The following is an 18,187-nucleotide window of genomic DNA, read 5'->3' on the forward strand; positions in this document are numbered from 1 at the left end:
TGCTACTGTGTTTGAAGTTTCTAAAGTGGTGAAGTAGTCACTGGGAGTCTGTCAGAGTGACCAGGAGTGGCCTCATTTGGATTAATTGTATTTCTGAAGAACAGAGGAAGATTTCAGTGAGCCTCAAAAGAATCCGAACAACAGAAGTTTTGTGTTTTGTACTTAGGAATAGAGCACCCGTCAAAGGAGTCATCTCAGGGGTGACAACGGATGTTCTGCTTGAATACCTGAAGAAAATACCTTGTCTGGTTGGTGCCCTTCTGATCCGCTGGGTGAATGAAGAAAAATAAGAAAGTCTGTCGGTCCTGTTGTTTTTTGATAAAGAGCAAATACCTACATGTAAATCTTGGTAATGTAAGATACGCTGTAAGAGCTTTGTCCCCAAACCATTGCAGCTTAATAATTGTAAATGATTTGGCCATGTTTCAAGTATGTGCAGACGGACAGAGTATATTGAATAACCCCAGCCTGTAGTAAATGTTTGCTGCCAGTCAAAAGATACCCTGTGTGTTATAAATGTGGATATTGTGGAGTTCATTGCCACAGTTACAAACTGTACGCCACAAGTCTCAAAGAAGTCTAAGAAACTGGACATTATTGTGGCTGCAGAAGAAACGTTCTTGGGACTTAAAGATTTTACATCTGAAGACTTGCAAGGGGTACTGGTCCCGGAAGACCCTCCCTCCCAGGTCCCCCTTGAGCCTGTGTATTGATCAGATCTCTTTTATTTTTTAACAGAAAAGTTGTTTGATTTAGTTGATATATTTATTTATTTGGAGCTTGGTAGTTTTTTGGGGGTTTCTTTTGTTCCATTTTTGGGAATCCTTTTTCCATCCCGCACAGTAGGTGGCGGGATGCACAATATATCAACTAACTAAAGCCCACAGAAGAAGAAAAAAAACAGCTAGACGTTTTCTCTGCTTCTGTGTTGGAGGTTGCCTCTTGTAATGAACCTCATTGACTTATAATTGACTATCTGCGACTGCTCTTCTCTTTTGTTCACCTGGAAATTCCTAGTGCAGTGTATAAATAATTCATGTTCCTTTGAAACAACAAAAACCTGCCGTTTTTACTGTTATACAATCTAAAGTCTGGCAGGCACTATCGATTACGTTCGCTGTGACGTACGTACGTTGTTTGACGAAGTCGGAAATGAATTGAAGCTTAGCGTTGGAGATCATCAAAATAGTGAAATGCTTTAGTTTTCAAATCGTACAATTCAGTAACATATAGCAGATATTCAGCTACACAGACTACCGATTCCGTTAACGATTGGTTAGTTACATTGCTTCGATCAAGATGGAGGTAAGTTTGGTCCAACGACATGTAACGTTAAGTGATTGTTGTTAGCACGTCTGGCTGGCTAGTAGCAGGTTTAGCTAACTTTAGTGTAGCTAGCTAGCTAACATAATAGTAATGACAACTAAATCGCCATTTAAAATAATATGCGATACTACACAACTGCTAACATGAAATGATAGTTAAGTCATAGACCTTGGCCAAGTTACTGGTCTAGCTAGCTATAAGGGCAATGTTAGCCATGGACAGCTATCCAACTGTTTCCTTATCCAGAAGTATTCACATGCTTCGGTATCACCAAAGGCAAAGATGGCTATCTAGATGAGATTAGCTACGTGATACCTACTCATCGCTTTTGTAGTGTTTGCCTAGACTGTAAATGTGAGATTGGTGTGTGTGTGCGCGCGTCATACCGGTATATCCTGTTTTATGTAATTGTTTGTTTGCAGGACACTGGCTCAGAGTCTGTGGCCTCACCACCTTCAGGTGCAGCAAAATCAAAGGTGCAGCACTCCCGAGTTCTCAGAAATACTGTCCTACCCACCACCTCCCCATTCTTCCTTTTTCAGTCTTAGAGTATTTTGAAATGTCATGTACACTTTCTGTATCAATGATGTATACATGAATTGATTGGCCTTTGTGCTCATACTTTTGACAACTTTATAATATCAAAAGACTAGTACTGAGACCCTAAAATAATGTGTTCTATGTCTCACTGTTTGCTACATCTATGTCTCACTGTTTGTTACCTTTGTCTTACTGTTACCTCTATGAAGTTGGACACGTTGTCCAAGGATGACCTCATCAAGTTTGCCAAGAAGCAGATGGCTGCCATCCAGAAGATGAAGTCCAAATGTGCAGGTACATGATGCACCTGTCATTCACTGCTTAGATTCAAGGTGTAATTTGACGTGCACAAGTACAGTGAAATGCATTTCTTGCAGCTCTAAACCAGACAATGTAATAATCAATATCAATGTAGCATTAAAAATAACAGAAGGTAGAACAAAAACACACGAGAAAGAGATATATGAAGAACACAAGAAAGTAAGAAGCTATATACAGGGTCAGTCCAGTACCATATTTACAAGGTGCATGGATACTGGAGTGATAGAGGTAGATATGTATAGGGGTTAGGTGACTAGGCATCCGGATATATGATAAACAGTAGCAGCAGTGTAAATTATGATTGTATGTGTGTGTATAGAGTCAGTATAAATGTGTGTGCATGTTATTTGTGAGTTGGAGTGTCAGTGTATGTAGAGTCCTGTGAGTGTGCATGGAGACAGTGCAAAAATAAAAAGGGTCAACCATTGGTTTACTATTCAATGTTGTGACCGTTTATAATATCAATACAGTAGTAGGATTTCCTTTTTAATATTTTTGTCCTTTCTACTTTCCAATATTTTTTTTCAGATTTGGAGAAGGAAGTTGACACCCTCAAGTCTCAGCCAACAGGCAATTCAGACGACTCCGTCATACAGGTTTGTGGTCTTAAATTATTACATGAGAAAATGAATAAGCTGCTGCTGAAGTGCTTTGGGAGTGTTTGTAAGTAATGTGTTTTCCATTCTATTCTGTTGAATTCTGTGGTATTCTGTTCTCCCAGGAGCTGACTGAGAGGATGAGTGCCTTGCTGCTGGAGAAAGCTGAGACCCAGCAGAGTGCAGTGTTACTGCGGAAGGAGAATGAGAAGGCCAAGCAGCGGGAACAGGTGAACTGTAGAAGACCATGTCATCTGTCTGTGTAGGCCAGACCAGTGGTCACCTACCCTAGTCCTGGATAGCTGCATGGTGTTCAGCCTTTTGTTCCAGTCCAGTTCTAACTTGATGTTTTCTGTTGAATATGACCAGGATGCAATAAGAAAACTGGCCACCCTGCAGGGAGAGTTGAACCAGGCCAAGGAAGACCAGCAGAAAAAGATGGCCACTTTTGAGAAGACCATGCACGTATCCCAGGCCAAACATAAAGAAGAAGTCGAATTCTTTCAGAGGCTTCTGAGAGAGAAAGACGAGCGTGACAGAGAGAAAGAAAAGCATAGGGAAAGAGAAAAGGAAGATACAAACGACAGTGTAGAAGCTGTTAGTCACAGCCTGAAGTTGCAGATCCTGAGTCTGCAGACGGAGCTAGCTGCAGCGGTGGAGCGAAGCGCCCAGGAGGCTGCAGCGCTGCAGGAGGACCACCAGAGGGCGCAGACAGAGGTTAGTTCAATAGCAGTGTCCGAAACATTTCACTAAATAAATACCTTCACACGGTTGTAAGCCGACAGCTGACAAAGACCTTCTGGTTTAAATGTTGCAATACACTGTGTGATTCTTTTTCTTTTAGGCCCAGCAGGAAGTAGAGAACATACGAGAGGAGTTGGCCCAGCATAGCATGCAACATGAAGAGGAGCTGAGAGCTCTGGAGGAGGACTTTGAGATGGAGAGAGAGAGACTGCTACTTCTCCAAGAGGAGCTCAGTGAGCAGCTCGCTCTCAAAGACAGGTGGGTCCTACTGCTATACATTGGTGTTGGATGACATGAGATGAGTCACAGACTGTACAGTAAAACGCTTTGAGCCACTTTAAAAAGTGCTTTATTAATCAAATTTTCTTCCTCTTCTTGTTATGACAGCTTCCTGCAGGATGTGCAGGAGGAAGAGGAGGAGCCTAGCGGCCGCAGCTCAGGAATAGCCAGGATGTTGGAGCTGTCTGGTTTAAGTCAGATTGATGCCAGTGATGGAGAGACGGAGACTGGACAGCTCCGATCCGCCTTGGAGGACCTGCAATCCCAGAATACAATGCTGCAAGACGAACTGACCTTCTTGGGCAATGTGAAGACTCAACTGGAGGCGGAGCTTGAGAGGATGAGGGAGGAGTTTCAGACAGAGAAGGAGGAGCTAGAATTTAAGATCGATGAGTTGCTGATGACCCGGGAGGGTGCGACCCCTGACCTGAATATGACCCCTTACCGAGACCCTCTGAGCCCGGCAACCCCCAAGTGTGACCTTCAGGAGGTTCCAGCCCTCACTCATCTCCAGCAGAGTGGGCCACAGAGAGAACCAGCGTACAGCCTGCCTGCCAGCTCTGCTAGCCCCTCCAGCCCTTTCCCTGACACAGACCACCAGAGTTTGACCCTGGAAGAACAGCAGAGACTGATCCTAGAGGTCCAGGAGCTGAGGAACCAGTGTGAGACCTTAGCTAGAGAGAATACCCAGGCGGTGGGTGAATGTGAGTCTCTAGCCAGAGAGAGGCGCCAGGCAGTGGATGAATGTGAATACCTAGCCAGAGAGAGGGGCCAGGCGGTGGCTGAGTGCGAACACACCAGAGACATCCTGAGAGGCCTGGAGACTGAGCTAGGTCAGAGGACTGGGGACTTCGTCAGACAATATGAAGCTATGAAGGAACAGGGGGCGTCAGCGATCCAGGAGCTACAGGAGAGAGTCAGAGGGCTAACTGAGGAGAGAGAGAGTCTGGTAGAGAAGTTGAGAGGGCTGAATGAAGACAGAGACAGCCTGTTGGAGAAGATCCAGGGCCTGGAGAAGAGGCTGGAGAGCTTCCTGGAGCAGACACAGGCAGCTGAGGGGCTGAAGGAGCATCTGCAGACATCTCTGGAGGAGAAGACAGAATTAGCTCTCGAGTTTAAGACCTCTCTGGAGGAGAAGACTGTGTTAGCCTCTGAGCTAAAGGCCTCTCTTGAGGAGCAGACAGCGTTAACCCTTGAGCTAAAGGCTTCAGTGGAGGATCTGAGCAGGCAGAACGGGGAGATCCTCTCTCAGCTACAGATGAAGGAGAGTGCTGTTCAGGAGTTGGAGGATTCACTCAATGTGGTGAGCACAGAGAGAGACCAAACACTGTCAGCACTGCAGGAGATGGAGGTGGTGAGGCTGAGGGAGGTGGAGGGGAGGCAAGGCCAAAGAGAAAGGGTGGCTGAGCTACAGGCTTGTATAGAGGAGCTGGAGAAGGAGAGGAGCCTGCTGAAGAGCAGCCTAGGGGAGGTGCAGGGGAGCCCAGGGGAGGAGGTGGAGGAGCTGCAGGCTTGTGTAGAGAAGCTTGAAAAGGAGAGGAACCTCCTGAAGTGTAATCTGGGGGAGCTGGTGGGAGATACTGAAGCTCTACAGAGAGACCTGGGAGAGATGAAACTGGCCAATGAGAAGATGAGAACAGAGAACCAGGAACTATTGGCCCAGGTCAGCAACACTACAGAGACACTGGCAGACAAAGAGAGGGAGCAGAAGGTGGGAGCAGAGACGGAGAGAGAGGAGGAAAAACAAGAGGAGAGGAGAGCGCTACAACAGCAGCTAACAGAAAAGGACAAAGTCATATCCCAGCTGAAGAGTGAGATGGCTGTCCTTCAGGTGAGTGCTTCTTCTGTCAGTGTCTTCAAGTTGAATGGATTACATGTATTATTTTGCCTCGAGCTATAGTTCGTTACAGTGACTGCTGAGGTATTTTTCATTAGTTTCACAGACTGACTTTTCCTCTCCCTCCACCTCCCTGTCTCTCCCCCCACCAGTCTACAGCCTCCACTGTCTCAGAGAAGAACACAGAGTTCACTGAGAAAATCGGTACGTTCCTAATTACTACTGTAATGGAGAACTTCAGAACAGGGAACTGGGATACTATGACCAGTAAACACAGAGGAGCAGTACTAACAGTGTCATGCTAGTTTTATTATTTCTAGGTGATTTTATTCAGCTCATATAACAATGACAGATACAAAGTGCCAATCATTAAGGGATTCTGATACTGCCAATGATCTGTGTGATGATGGATTTCCCATCAGTAGAGTTTGATTGTGCAGCTTTTCTAAATGGTTGAAACCAAATCTTATTATTACCCTGGGGTCTAGTGGGTGATAATGAATGGTACGGTCTGGCTCCACGGTAGAGGAAGTACTGCTGAGTTGTCTACCTCTGGGACCTACACACTAACACTGTACTATTCATTACAATATATAATCATTCACACACACACATACACTATACATTGGCAATAGGCGGGGGGGTTGCGGAAGAAAAAAAAGTAAAATCACCAGGAATTCAGCAAAAAAGTAAACAAAAGAGAAGACGTGATCATTTCTCAATGTAATCAAGATATGAAATTATAATAGAATCTCTTTTTGGGCTTAGTTGTGGTCAATTTGCAATTGACACAAGTTGGCGCTAGTTGCTGTGGCGGGTGGAGGGCTGTTGGTAGGGGTGCTTATTGAAATTCTCAATTATCGTGGATTTATCAGTGGTGACAGTGTTTCCCAGCCTCAGTGCGGTGGGCAGCTGGGAGGAGGTGCTCTTATTCTCAATGGACTTTAGTGTCCCAGAACTTTTGGGAGTTTGTGCTACAGGATGCAAATTTCTGTTTGAAAAAGCTAGCTTTTGCTTTCCTAACTGCCTGTGTATATTGGTTCCTAACTTCCCTGAAAAGTTGGATATCGCGGGGGCTATTCGATGATAATGCAGAACACCACTGGATGTTTTTGTGCTGGTCAAGGGCAGTCAGGTCTGGAGTGAACCAAGGGCTATTTCTGTTCCTGATTCTACATGTTTTGAATGGGGCATGCTTATTTAAGATGGTGAGGAAAGAACTTTTAAAGAATAACCAGGCATCCTCTACTGACGGAATGAGGTCAATATCCTTCCAGGATACCCAGATTATAATTACAGTGCCTACAGAAAGTATTTATACCCCTTGACTTATTCCACATTTTGTTGCCTGAATTCAAAATGGCTTAAATATGTTTTTTTTCTCACCTATCTACAGACAAACCCCAATAATGTTAAAGTGAAAGCATGTTTTTAGACATTTTTGTTAATTTATTGAAAATGAAATACAGAAATATCTAATTTACATAAGTATTCACACCCCTGACTCAATACTTTGTCGAAGCACCTTTGGCAGTGATTACAGCTGTGAGTCTTTCTGGGGAAGTCTCTAAGAGCTTTCCACACCTGGATTATGCAGCATTTGCCCATTTTTATTATTTTCAAAATAATTCAAGCTCTGACAAATTGGTTGTTGATCATTATTAGACAGCCATCTTTAGGTCTTGACGAAGATTTTCATGTAGATTTAAGTCATAACTGTAACTCTGCCTCACAGGAACATTCACTGTCTTGGTAAGAAACTCGAGTGTAGATTTGGCCTTGTTTTAGGTTATTGTCCTGCTCAAAGTTCAATTAATCTCCAATTTTTCCTCTGGGATTTTGCCTGTGCTTAGCTCCATTCTGTTTCTTTTTATCCTGAGAAATTCCCCAGTCCTTAACTATTACAAGCATACCCATAACATTATGCAGCCACCACTTTGTTTGATAATGTGTTTGTATTGGATTTGCCCCAAATATAACACTTTGTACTCAGGACAAAAAGGTAATTGTTTTACCATATGTTGGCAGTATTACTTTAGTGCCTTGTTGCAAACAGGATGTATGTTTTGGAATATATCTATTCTGTATAGGCCTCCTTCTTTTTACTCTGTCAATTAGGTTAATATTGTAGAGTAACTACAATGTTGTTGATCCATCTTCAGTTTTCTCCTATCACAGCCATTAAACTCTGTAACTGTTTTAAAGTCACCGTTGTCCTCATGGTGAAATCCTTCAGCGGTTTTCTTCCTTCAACAACTGAGTTAGGAAGGACGTCTGTATCTTTCTAGTGACTGGGTGTGTTGATAAGCCATCCAAAGTGTCATTAATAACTTCACCATGCTCAAAGAGATATTCCATCCCTGCTTTTTAAATGGTTGCTTATCTACAAATAGGTGCCCTTTGTGAGGCATTGGAAATCCTCCCTGGTCTTTATGGTTGAATCTGTGTTTGAAATTCACTACTCAACTCAGGGTCCTTACAGATAATTGTATATGTGGGGTACAGAGATGAGGTAGTCATTCAAAAATCATGTTAAACAATATTATTGCACACAGAGTTAGTCCATGCATCTTATTGTGTGTTGTTAAGCAAATATCTACTCCTGAAAATATTTAAGCTTGCCATAACAAAGGGTTGAATACTTATTGACTCAAGACATTTCAGCTTTTCATTTGTTATTAATTTAAAACATAATTCCACTTTGGCACTGCATGTTACAGCCCCGCGACCATTTGCTCTGCCATAAACTGTCTCGATGCTGAATGTAGTTGCTATACACCGTCATATGTATAGCTGCTGATCTGCAGAAACACACCTAAATAGAGATACCGGTACCACGTAATATGTGTGCTTACAAACAGTTTGTTAAGCATTTTAATGAATTACAACTTCAATCAATGTGTGGTGTGTATTCTGTTTTCAGGCTGAGCTGTCATTTGTCACTACTGAGTTTGACAGCTATAAGGTCAGAGTTCACAATGTCCTCAAACAACAGAAGAACAAGAGTTCGGCACAGAGTGACGGACACGCCACCAAACAGGAAAGGTATAGCTACAGATGCTGTGTGTGTGTGTGTGTGTGTGTTATATGGTGACATATTTGATGTGTGTTATATGATGATAATGTGTGTGTGTGTGTGTGACAGAGAGCAGATGGAGTCCATGGTGGACCAGTATAAAGCCAAGCTGCAGGACAGTCAGCAGAGTCTGGCGGTGAGCACTGCAGAGTTCCAACAGCTCCAGATGGAACACGACACACTGCTGGAACGACACAACAAGATACTGCAGGAGACCGTCACTAAAGAGGCCGAACTCAGAGAGCGGTGTGTGGAGGAGTAACCTTGCCTGAAGACTTGTATTAGCTCCCAGAGCTCATGCCTTTAGCTCAGTGGATTAACGTTTCCCATCTCTCCTTTATCTTCCTCCAGACTCCTGTCTCTCCAGGCGGAGAGTATGTCGCTCAGGACAGAGCTTGCCCAGACGGTGGGTCAACTTACCTCCCAGGCCGACGCCCAACGCTCAGGGTTCCGGGAGCAGATCCGCCACCTTCAGGATGAACACAGAACTACAGTAGAGACCCTGCAGAACCAGATGACCCGGCTGGAAAACCAACTATTCACATTGCAGAGCCAGACCGGTAAGACCAGAGAGGCTGAGGATTGGGTTGAGAGTGGGAAAGAATAGAGTGCGGTTCTGGAGAGGAAAAGAGAGGAGAGGGGGTGAGTGTTGGGTTCGAGAGCCAGCGGAGAGTGAGAAGGGGATGGAGACCAGGGGAAGGGTAGAGAGAGGGGTTGTGAGTTGAGCACGAGAGAGCAGAGCTGATAGACCTTAAATATCACCTCCCACACAGGGGCCCTCTGGAGCCACTCAGTGTAAGCACACACTCCATCTATCTCTCTACCTTTTCATCTTACTCGTCTAGTGTGGTAGTGCAGCTGTTTAAAGATGGGAGAGAGAGCTGAGTGAGAGGGGACTTCCTTCATCTCAGCCTGGCCAGGTGTTAGTTAGTGTGAAGGCTACAAAGAGCCCATCCAGCCCTGCTCTGCCCGCCCCTCTGGGTAGCACCAGCACACTGGCATCTGGAGAGCCTGTCGTTAGTGCCACCCTAACACAAAAGTTGGGCGCAGTTGCACTTCTGGAGACAGCTGGATCCCTTCTTATAATCAGAAATTACTTCTGCTTCTTGTCTCTCTTCCTTTATCTGCACTGAACCTTAAACGGTTGAAAATGATGTTAACTTGAAGTGCAAGTTAGGGTCAAGAGGTTCCAGAGAGACTCCACCACTGTGGGTGTTCTCTAGGGTGTGAAGAGCAGGGCGGGCTGCAGGTGGTTCTACCCACACGTCTTTCACTCTCTCTGTCCTTCAATCAGACACCCGCCCTATCTCTTTCTCTACCTCTGTCTATCTCTCTCACACAGATACACACACCTACCAATATGAAGTGCGCTCTTCTTCAGCACCGTTATTTTTATCATCCTCTGTTCATGAACTTATCTAAGCCCAGCTTAGGAATTACATTGAAGTAATTACATTGTTGCACTCTGCCCGACTAGATGATATGTGTTGTCTTACTCTCTCCACCGTCCCCTCCCCCTCGTCTCTCTCCGCCGTCCAGCTCCAGTCCAGACCAGTCGTAAGCCAGTGGTGGACCGCCGGACTGTGGACCAGGGGGCGATGGGAGGGCTGGGCCTGGGCCTCAGTGACCTCCAGTCCATGGCTAGAGAGGAGGGGGAGGGTATGGAGACCACTGAGACAGAGTCCCTGTCCCCCCCACACACACCCCTACCCTCACTGGAGCATCTACTCACCTCCCCAGACCCCAAACAGGGTAGGAGTTTGTGTCCATGCATGATTTCAATGGATACATACTGTAGTTGGTTTTGTTCCCACAAGAGACATGCATTTGAGATACTGTGTCTTTGAATACACCTGTCTGCTAAAGGAGCATTTGTTTGTGTGATTGGTTTCAGAGCCGTTTGTGTGGCAGGTGGAGCCGACTAAAGAGGAGTTAAGTCAGAAGTTGGCCACAGCTACACGCAGTATGGAACACATGAACAGTCTACTGCATGAGACCGAGGCTACCAACGCTGTTTTGATGGAACAGGTCAACGTATGTACACTCACTCAATCTCACACACACACACACACACACACACGCACACACACGCACACGCATTCATACTTGTGTCGGTATTCTTTCTTCTGTAGCTGTTGAAGTCTGAGGTGCGTCGTCTGGAGCGTAACCATGAGAGGGAGAAGAGTGTAGCCAACCTGGAGTATCTGAAGAATGTCCTCCTGCAGTTCATCTTCCTGCGGTCAGGCAGTGAGAGACGGGCTCTGCTCCCTGTCATACACACCATGTTAAAACTCAGCCCTGAGGAGAAGAATAAACTGGCTGCTATCGCAATGGGTAGGTATACACACACACACTGTATACACAGACACACCCACACACACACGCTGTACATACACACACACACACACTGTATACACAGACACACTCACACACACGCTGTACATACACACACACACACACGCTGTACATACACACTGTATACACAGACACATCCACACACACACTGTACATATACACACACACATACTCTCTCTCACACACACCCATCAATCTCTGTCTGAATAGTAGATTTAGTGAAGTTGCAGAGACCTCAATATTTTATGTAGGTCAACATTGGAATGTTTAGTGCTGGGCGCCCCAACTGGTGGCCCGCGGACTGAATTTAGCCCGCGGTTGATTTTATTTGCTGAGACATTTTTGAATTGTTGGACGTAAGACTGTAAAAAACATGCAAATTAGCTCCAAGTGATTTGTTCCAAAGTGTACAAAACATTGATATAGACTGACCAGGTGAAAGCTATGACCTCTTATTGATTTCAATCAAATCAAAGTTTATTTGTCACATGCTCCGAATACAACAGGTGTAGACCTTAAAGTGAAATGCTTACTTACAGGCTCTAACCAACAGTGCAATTTTTAAGTAAAAAAATAGGTATTAGGTGTACAATATATAAGTAAAGAAATAAAAACAACAGTGAAAATAACAGTAGAGAGGCTATATACAGGTGGTACTGGTACAGAGTCAATGTGCGGGGGCACCGGTTAGTCAGGCTAATTGAGGTAATATGTACATGTAGGTATAGTTAAAGTGACTATGCATAGATGATAAACGGAGATTAGCAGCAGTGTAAGAAAGGGGGTGGGGGGCGGGGTGGGACACAATGCAAATAGGGTAGCCATTTGATTACCTGTTTAGGAGTCTTATGGCTTGGGGGTAAAAGTTGTCGAGAAGTTTTTTGGTCCTAGACTTGGTGCTCCGGTACCGCTTGATGTGTTGTAGCAGTGTAGATGAAGAGGAGGAGACGGGTTAAATAATGATTTTTAAGCCTTGAGTGTCATTGAGGGTGAATGGGAAAGACAAAAGATTTAAGTGCCTTTGAACGGGGTGTGATAGTAGGTGCCAGGCACACAGGGTTTGAGTGTGTCAAGAACTGCAACACTGCTGGGTTTTTCACACTCATCAGTTTCCCATGTGTATCAAAAATGGTCCACCACCCAAAGGACATCCAGCCAACTTGACACTACTGTGGAAAGCATTAAAGTCAACATGGGCCAGCATCCCTGTGGAACGCTTTCGACACCTTGTAGTGTCCATGCTCCAACGAATTGAAGACGTTCTGAGGGGAAAAGTGGGTGCAAACTCAATATTAGGAAGGTGTTCCTAATGTTTTATGCACTCAGTGTATGTGATCATATACAAATGTAAGCAAGGTTTGAAATTATTCTGTTTTAGTCAAATATTATACGGAGTGGCTACAGATAAGGAGTTTATGTATCCCAATTTGCCCAGGCAAAAAATCTGGATATTTCTGCACATTTTACATGGGCAGCAGAGTGGGCAAACAGCTATGTAGTTGCTGTGCTCCGCTGCCACTCCCCCCTCTTCTCCTTGATTGCCTTTGTTTTGGTTATTTTCTTTCATAATTGAAAACATTTCCTAAGCTGCGCAAGAGGCAGACAGGCCGGCAAGTAGGGTTCTGTTATTCAGGAACTACGATATGGCAGCATCTATAAAGATTAGCCTACATCACACAAAATGCTAAACGTTTTTTATCCAAAGTGTAGGCACTGAGTCCTGCTTGTGCAATATCCACTGAGTCCTGCTTGTGCAATATCCACTGAGTCCTGCTTGTGCAATATCCACTGAGTCCTGCTTGTGCAATATCCACTGAGTCCTGCTTGTGCAATATCCACTGAGTCCTGCTTGTGCAATATCCACTGAGTCCTGCTTGTGCAATATCCACTGAGTCCTGCTTGTGCAATATCCACTGAGTCCTGCTTGTGCAATATCCACTGAGTCCTGCTTGTGCAATATCCACTGAGTCCTGCTTGTGCAATATCCACTGGGTCCTGCTTGTGCAATATCCACTGGGTCCTGCTTGTGCAATATCCACTGGGTCCTGCTTGTGCAATATCCACTGGGTCCTGCTTGTGCAATATCCACTGGGTCCTGCTTGTGCAATATCCACTGGGTCCTGCTTGTGCAATATCCACTGGGTCCTGCTTGTGCAATATCCACTGGGTCCTGCTTGTGCAATATCCACTGGGTCCTGCTTGTGCAATATCCACTGGGTCCTGCTTGTGCAATATCCACTGGGTCCTGCTTGTGCAATATCCACTGGGTCCTGCTTGTGCAATATCCACTGGGTCCTGCTTGTGCAATATCCACTGGGTCCTGCTTGTGCAATATCCACTGGGTCCTGCTTGTGCAATATCCACTGGGTCCTGCTTGTGCAATATCCACTGGGTCCTGCTTGTGCAATATCCACTGGGTCCTGCTTGTGCAATATCCACTGGGTCCTGCTTGTGCAATATCCACTGGGTCCTGCTTGTGCAATATCCACTGGGTCCTGCTTGTGCAATATCCACTGGGTCCTGCTTGTGCAATATCCACTGGGTCCTGCTTGTGCAATATCCACTGGGTCCTGCTTGTGCAATATCCACTGGGTCCTGCTTGTGCAATATCCACTGGGTCCTGCTTGTGCAATATCCACTGGGTCCTGCTTGTGCAATATCCACTGGGTCCTGCTTGTGCAATATCCACTGGGTCCTGCTTGTGCAATATCCACTGGGTCCTGCTTGTGCAATATCCACTGGGTCCTGCTTGTGCAATATCCACTGGGTCCTGCTTGTGCAATATCCACTGGGTCCTGCTTGTGCAATATCCACTGGGTCCTGCTTGTGCAATATCCACTGGGTCCTGCTTGTGCAATATCCACTGGGTCCTGCTTGTGCAATATCCACTGGGTCCTGCTTGTGCAATATCCACTGGGTCCTGCTTGTGCAATATCCACTGGGTCCTGCTTGTGCAATATCCACTGGGTCCTGCTTGTGCAATATCCACTGGGTCCTGCTTGTGCAATATCCACTGGGTCCTGCTTGTGCAATATCCACTGGGTCCTGCTTGTGCAATATCCACTGGGTCCTGCTTGTGCAATATCCACTGGGTCCTGCTTGTGCAATATCCACTGGGTCCTGCTTTTGCAATATCCACTGGGTCCTGCTTTTGCAATATCCACTGGGTCCTGCTTGTGCAATATCCACTGGGTCCTGCTTGTGCAATATCCACTGGGTCCTGCTTGTGCAATATCCACTGGGTCCTGCTTTTGCAATATCCACTGGGTCCTGCTTTTGCAATATCCACTGGGTCCTGCTTTTGCAATATCCACTGGGTCCTGCTTGTGCAATATCCACTGGGTCCTGCTTGTGCAATATCCACTGGGTCCTGCTTGTGCAATATCCACTGGGTCCTGCTTGTGCAATATCCACTGGGTCCTGCTTGTGCAATATCCACTGGGTCCTGCTTGTGCAATATCCACTGGGTCCTGCTTGTGCAATATCCACTGGGTCCTGCTTGTGCAATATCCACTGGGTCCTGCTTGTGCAATATCCACTGGGTCCTGCTTGTGCAATATCCACTGGGTCCTGCTTGTGCAATATCCACTGGGTCCTGCTTGTGCAATATCCACTGGGTCCTGCTTGTGCAATATCCACTGGGTCCTGCTTGTGCAATATCCACTGGGTCCTGCTTGTGCAATATCCACTGGGTCCTGCTTGTGCAATATCCACTGGGTCCTGCTTGTGCAATATCCACTGGGTCCTGCTTGTGCAATATCCACTGGGTCCTGCTTGTGCAATATCCACTGGGTCCTGCTTGTGCAATATCCACTGGGTCCTGCTTGTGCAATATCCACTGGGTCCTGCTTGTGCAATATCCACTGGGTCCTGCTTGTGCAATATCCACTGGGTCCTGCTTGTGCAATATCCACTGGGTCCTGCTTGTGCAATATCCACTGGGTCCTGCTTGTGCAATATCCACTGGGTCCTGCTTGTGCAATATCCACTGGGTCCTGCTTGTGCAATATCCACTGGGTCCTGCTTGTGCAATATCCACTGGGTCCTGCTTGTGCAATATCCACTGGGTCCTGCTTGTGCAATATCCACTGGGTCCTGCTTGTGCAATATCCACTGGGTCCTGCTTGTGCAATATCCACTGGGTCCTGCTTGTGCAATATCCACTGGGTCCTGCTTGTGCAATATCCACTGGGTCCTGCTTGTGCAATATCCACTGGGTCCTGCTTGTGCAATATCCACTGGGTCCTGCTTGTGCAATATCCACTGGGTCCTGCTTGTGCAATATCCACTGGGTCCTGCTTGTGCAATATCCACTGGGTCCTGCTTGTGCAATATCCACTGGGTCCTGCTTGTGCAATATCCACTGGGTCCTGCTTGTGCAATATCCACTGGGTCCTGCTTGTGCAATATCCACTGGGTCCTGCTTGTGCAATATCCACTGGGTCCTGCTTGTGCAATATCCACTGGGTCCTGCTTGTGCAATATCCACTGGGTCCTGCTTGTGCAATATCCACTGGGTCCTGCTTGTGCAATATCCACTGGGTCCTGCTTGTGCAATATCCACTGGGTCCTGCTTGTGCAATATCCACTGGGTCCTGCTTGTGCAATATCCACTGGGTCCTGCTTGTGCAATATCCACTGGGTCCTGCTTGTGCAATATCCACTGGGTCCTGCTTGTGCAATATCCACTGGGTCCTGCTTGTGCAATATCCACTGGGTCCTGCTTGTGCAATATCCACTGGGTCCTGCTTGTGCAATATCCACTGGGTCCTGCTTGTGCAATATCCACTGGGTCCTGCTTGTGCAATATCCACTGGGTCCTGCTTGTGCAATATCCACTGGGTCCTGCTTGTGCAATATCCACTGGGTCCTGCTTGTGCAATATCCACTGGGTCCTGCTTGTGCAATATCCACTGGGTCCTGCTTGTGCAATATCCACTGGGTCCTGCTTGTGCAATATCCACTGGGTCCTGCTTGTGCAATATCCACTGGGTCCTGCTTGTGCAATATCCACTGGGTCCTGCTTGTGCAATATCCACTGGGTCCTGCTTGTGCAATATCCACTGGGTCCTGCTTGTGCAATATCCACTGGGTCCTGCTTGTGCAATATCCACTGGGTCCTGCTTGTGCAATATCCACTGGGTCCTGCTTGTGCAATATCCACTGGGTCCTGCTTGTGCAATATCCACTGGGTCCTGCTTGTGCAATATCCACTGGGTCCTGCTTGTGCAATATCCACTGGGTCCTGCTTGTGCAATATCCACTGGGTCCTGCTTGTGCAATATCCACTGGGTCCTGCTTGTGCAATATCCACTGGGTCCTGCTTTTGCAATATCCACTGCAACAGACAGACCGAGAAGGTTGTAGCCTTTATAATATGTTTTGGAATGTACGTTCAAATCGCTGCAGGGTTGTTATTTAAACTGTTCAGAAATGAGACATGGGCTATATCATCATGGTTCAGAAGAGTAAAGAGTGAAATGTGAAGGGGGTGGGGGGGGGGGGGGTATAGTAAATACTGTGTGTTGGTACTGTAGTGTCCTATCTGTGTCTCTGAACCGGTCTCTTTTTGCTTCAGGTGAGGAGGAGGTGGGAGGAGCTAAAGGCTCAGGATGGACCTCCTACCTTCACAGCTGGTCTGGCATCAGATAAAGACACATCAACTACTGCCATCTCACTACCTGCCTTCACTTTCATCTGATCAATATGTCTGATCAACTGGAGTTATTGAAAAGTCTTCATATATTATTGATGATCATTAATCTACTTGAAATGAAGCAAGTGCTGACAGCAGCAAAACAAGCCAATGCTCTTTTAACTGTTTAGTTACTGGACCGGTGATGATTCCTCAATGCCTCACATTCAATACTTTGATTGTTTTTTACGACTGAATTTGTAGCTTGGTAATAATCCGCTCCATGCAGCACCTAAGTTAAAATGGTTAATGAAGTGAACTATGACTGTGATAACACATTTCACTTAAGATCTAATGTAGAGTGTTCAACCGACAATTATAACAATTCACAGCTGTTTCGATGTGTCAATATTACATACCAAAGAATGTTATGTTAATATGTAGGTACGTAGTCTGTAATTGGTCAATGTGTGTATATGTAGTAATTATGTACTTGCTGTGAAATTACAATGTTATTGCAATGTGGGGCTGCTTTTTTCAAGTTAACGAATCATGCAGAAAGGGTACTGGATATCAATGACTTGGCCTCTGCTCTGTAGTCCTATGGTTGTGCTTCATATCACATCATCATTTACAAACAGATATCTGCACTTGAATTTACACATTTGGTGGACTAGCACCAACTGTGACATGAGGTATAGGAGTCACATTAGGCTCTCATTTACTATGACCAAGGCTGCGCCTGAAATTGTACTCTTATTTCCCATATATTGCACTATATTGGGATAAAGTGCCGGTTCAGATTTGGCTCATCTCTTACCCAGGGTTATATGCTAATGTCATTGTTCTGTGTTATTCCTAAGGCATATTAATGAATGAGGCCAGATGGGGACAAGTAATACATGGGAATAACTGAATGTACTCGTAATGAATAATTGGATATTTAAACTGGGAAAGTATATTGTTAGGCTATAAAATATGAATGATTAGTGATGTTGTAAACTGGTGAGGGTTTCCAGTCCTCACAGTTTGGTTGAAGTTGATATCCTCTCTGGGTTAAGACATGATTTAGAAAAGGACAAATAAGTCAAAGTTAAGCATACATTTTAGGTCAACCATTTTATATAAAAAGGAGACCTGCAATCAGTAGCAAAACCACCATTCTTTTTCCTTAGGGATTATTTAACTGAATAAACATGACAATTAATATATATACTTTTTTTTAATGATGATTTTTTACTTTCTTGGCCTGCCGTTACTCTTGTTCAACTAAAACTGTAATGTCTCATCTCAACTTTTTAAGTCACCCCAATTAAATGATTTTGAGGTAAATTGATGTAATATTTGGTCATTTAGAAAAAGTTCTATCATCTAAAGAAGTTACAGTATATCTATAAAAGTCATATTTACCAATAGGGAAGCCTAAAGAGCAATAATCCATACATTTAGAGAGAAAAAATGTAAAGTCAAACTCCAGT

The 18,187-nt window shown here is 45.2% G+C and overlaps 1 protein-coding gene across 1 annotated transcript; it reads left to right on the forward strand.

Annotated features, from left to right (window-relative positions):
• The first annotated feature begins 914 nt into the window (after positions 1-914).
• On the forward strand, positions 915-18,045 carry LOC129817027 (GRIP and coiled-coil domain-containing protein 2-like). Its single transcript, XM_055872014.1, has 16 exons — positions 915-1,305; positions 1,749-1,802; positions 2,076-2,160; positions 2,716-2,783; positions 2,909-3,013; positions 3,153-3,500; positions 3,628-3,785; positions 3,915-5,637; positions 5,796-5,943; positions 8,529-8,688; positions 8,789-8,965; positions 9,071-9,279; positions 10,259-10,471; positions 10,614-10,753; positions 10,852-11,053; positions 16,653-18,045. Exons 1-16 carry the CDS (start codon positions 1,300-1,302, stop codon positions 16,724-16,726), a joined length of 3,870 nt encoding a protein of 1,289 aa, XP_055727989.1. The 5' UTR covers positions 915-1,299; the 3' UTR covers positions 16,727-18,045.
• Positions 18,046-18,187: the final 142 nt, after the last annotated feature.

The sequence above is a fragment of the Salvelinus fontinalis genome, chromosome 19 (assembly GCF_029448725.1).
Source record: "Salvelinus fontinalis isolate EN_2023a chromosome 19, ASM2944872v1, whole genome shotgun sequence".
Taxonomy (NCBI): domain Eukaryota; kingdom Metazoa; phylum Chordata; class Actinopteri; order Salmoniformes; family Salmonidae; genus Salvelinus; species Salvelinus fontinalis.

Bases quoted from the DNA above. Each gene is read 5' to 3' on its own strand.
- LOC129817027 (XM_055872014.1), top strand. The intron at 5,638-5,795 runs GTGAGTGCTTCT...TCCCCCCACCAG, and splicing joins GTGAGATGGCTGTCCTTCAG to TCTACAGCCTCCACTGTCTC. The intron at 8,689-8,788 runs GTATAGCTACAG...TGTGTGTGACAG, and splicing joins CACGCCACCAAACAGGAAAG to AGAGCAGATGGAGTCCATGG.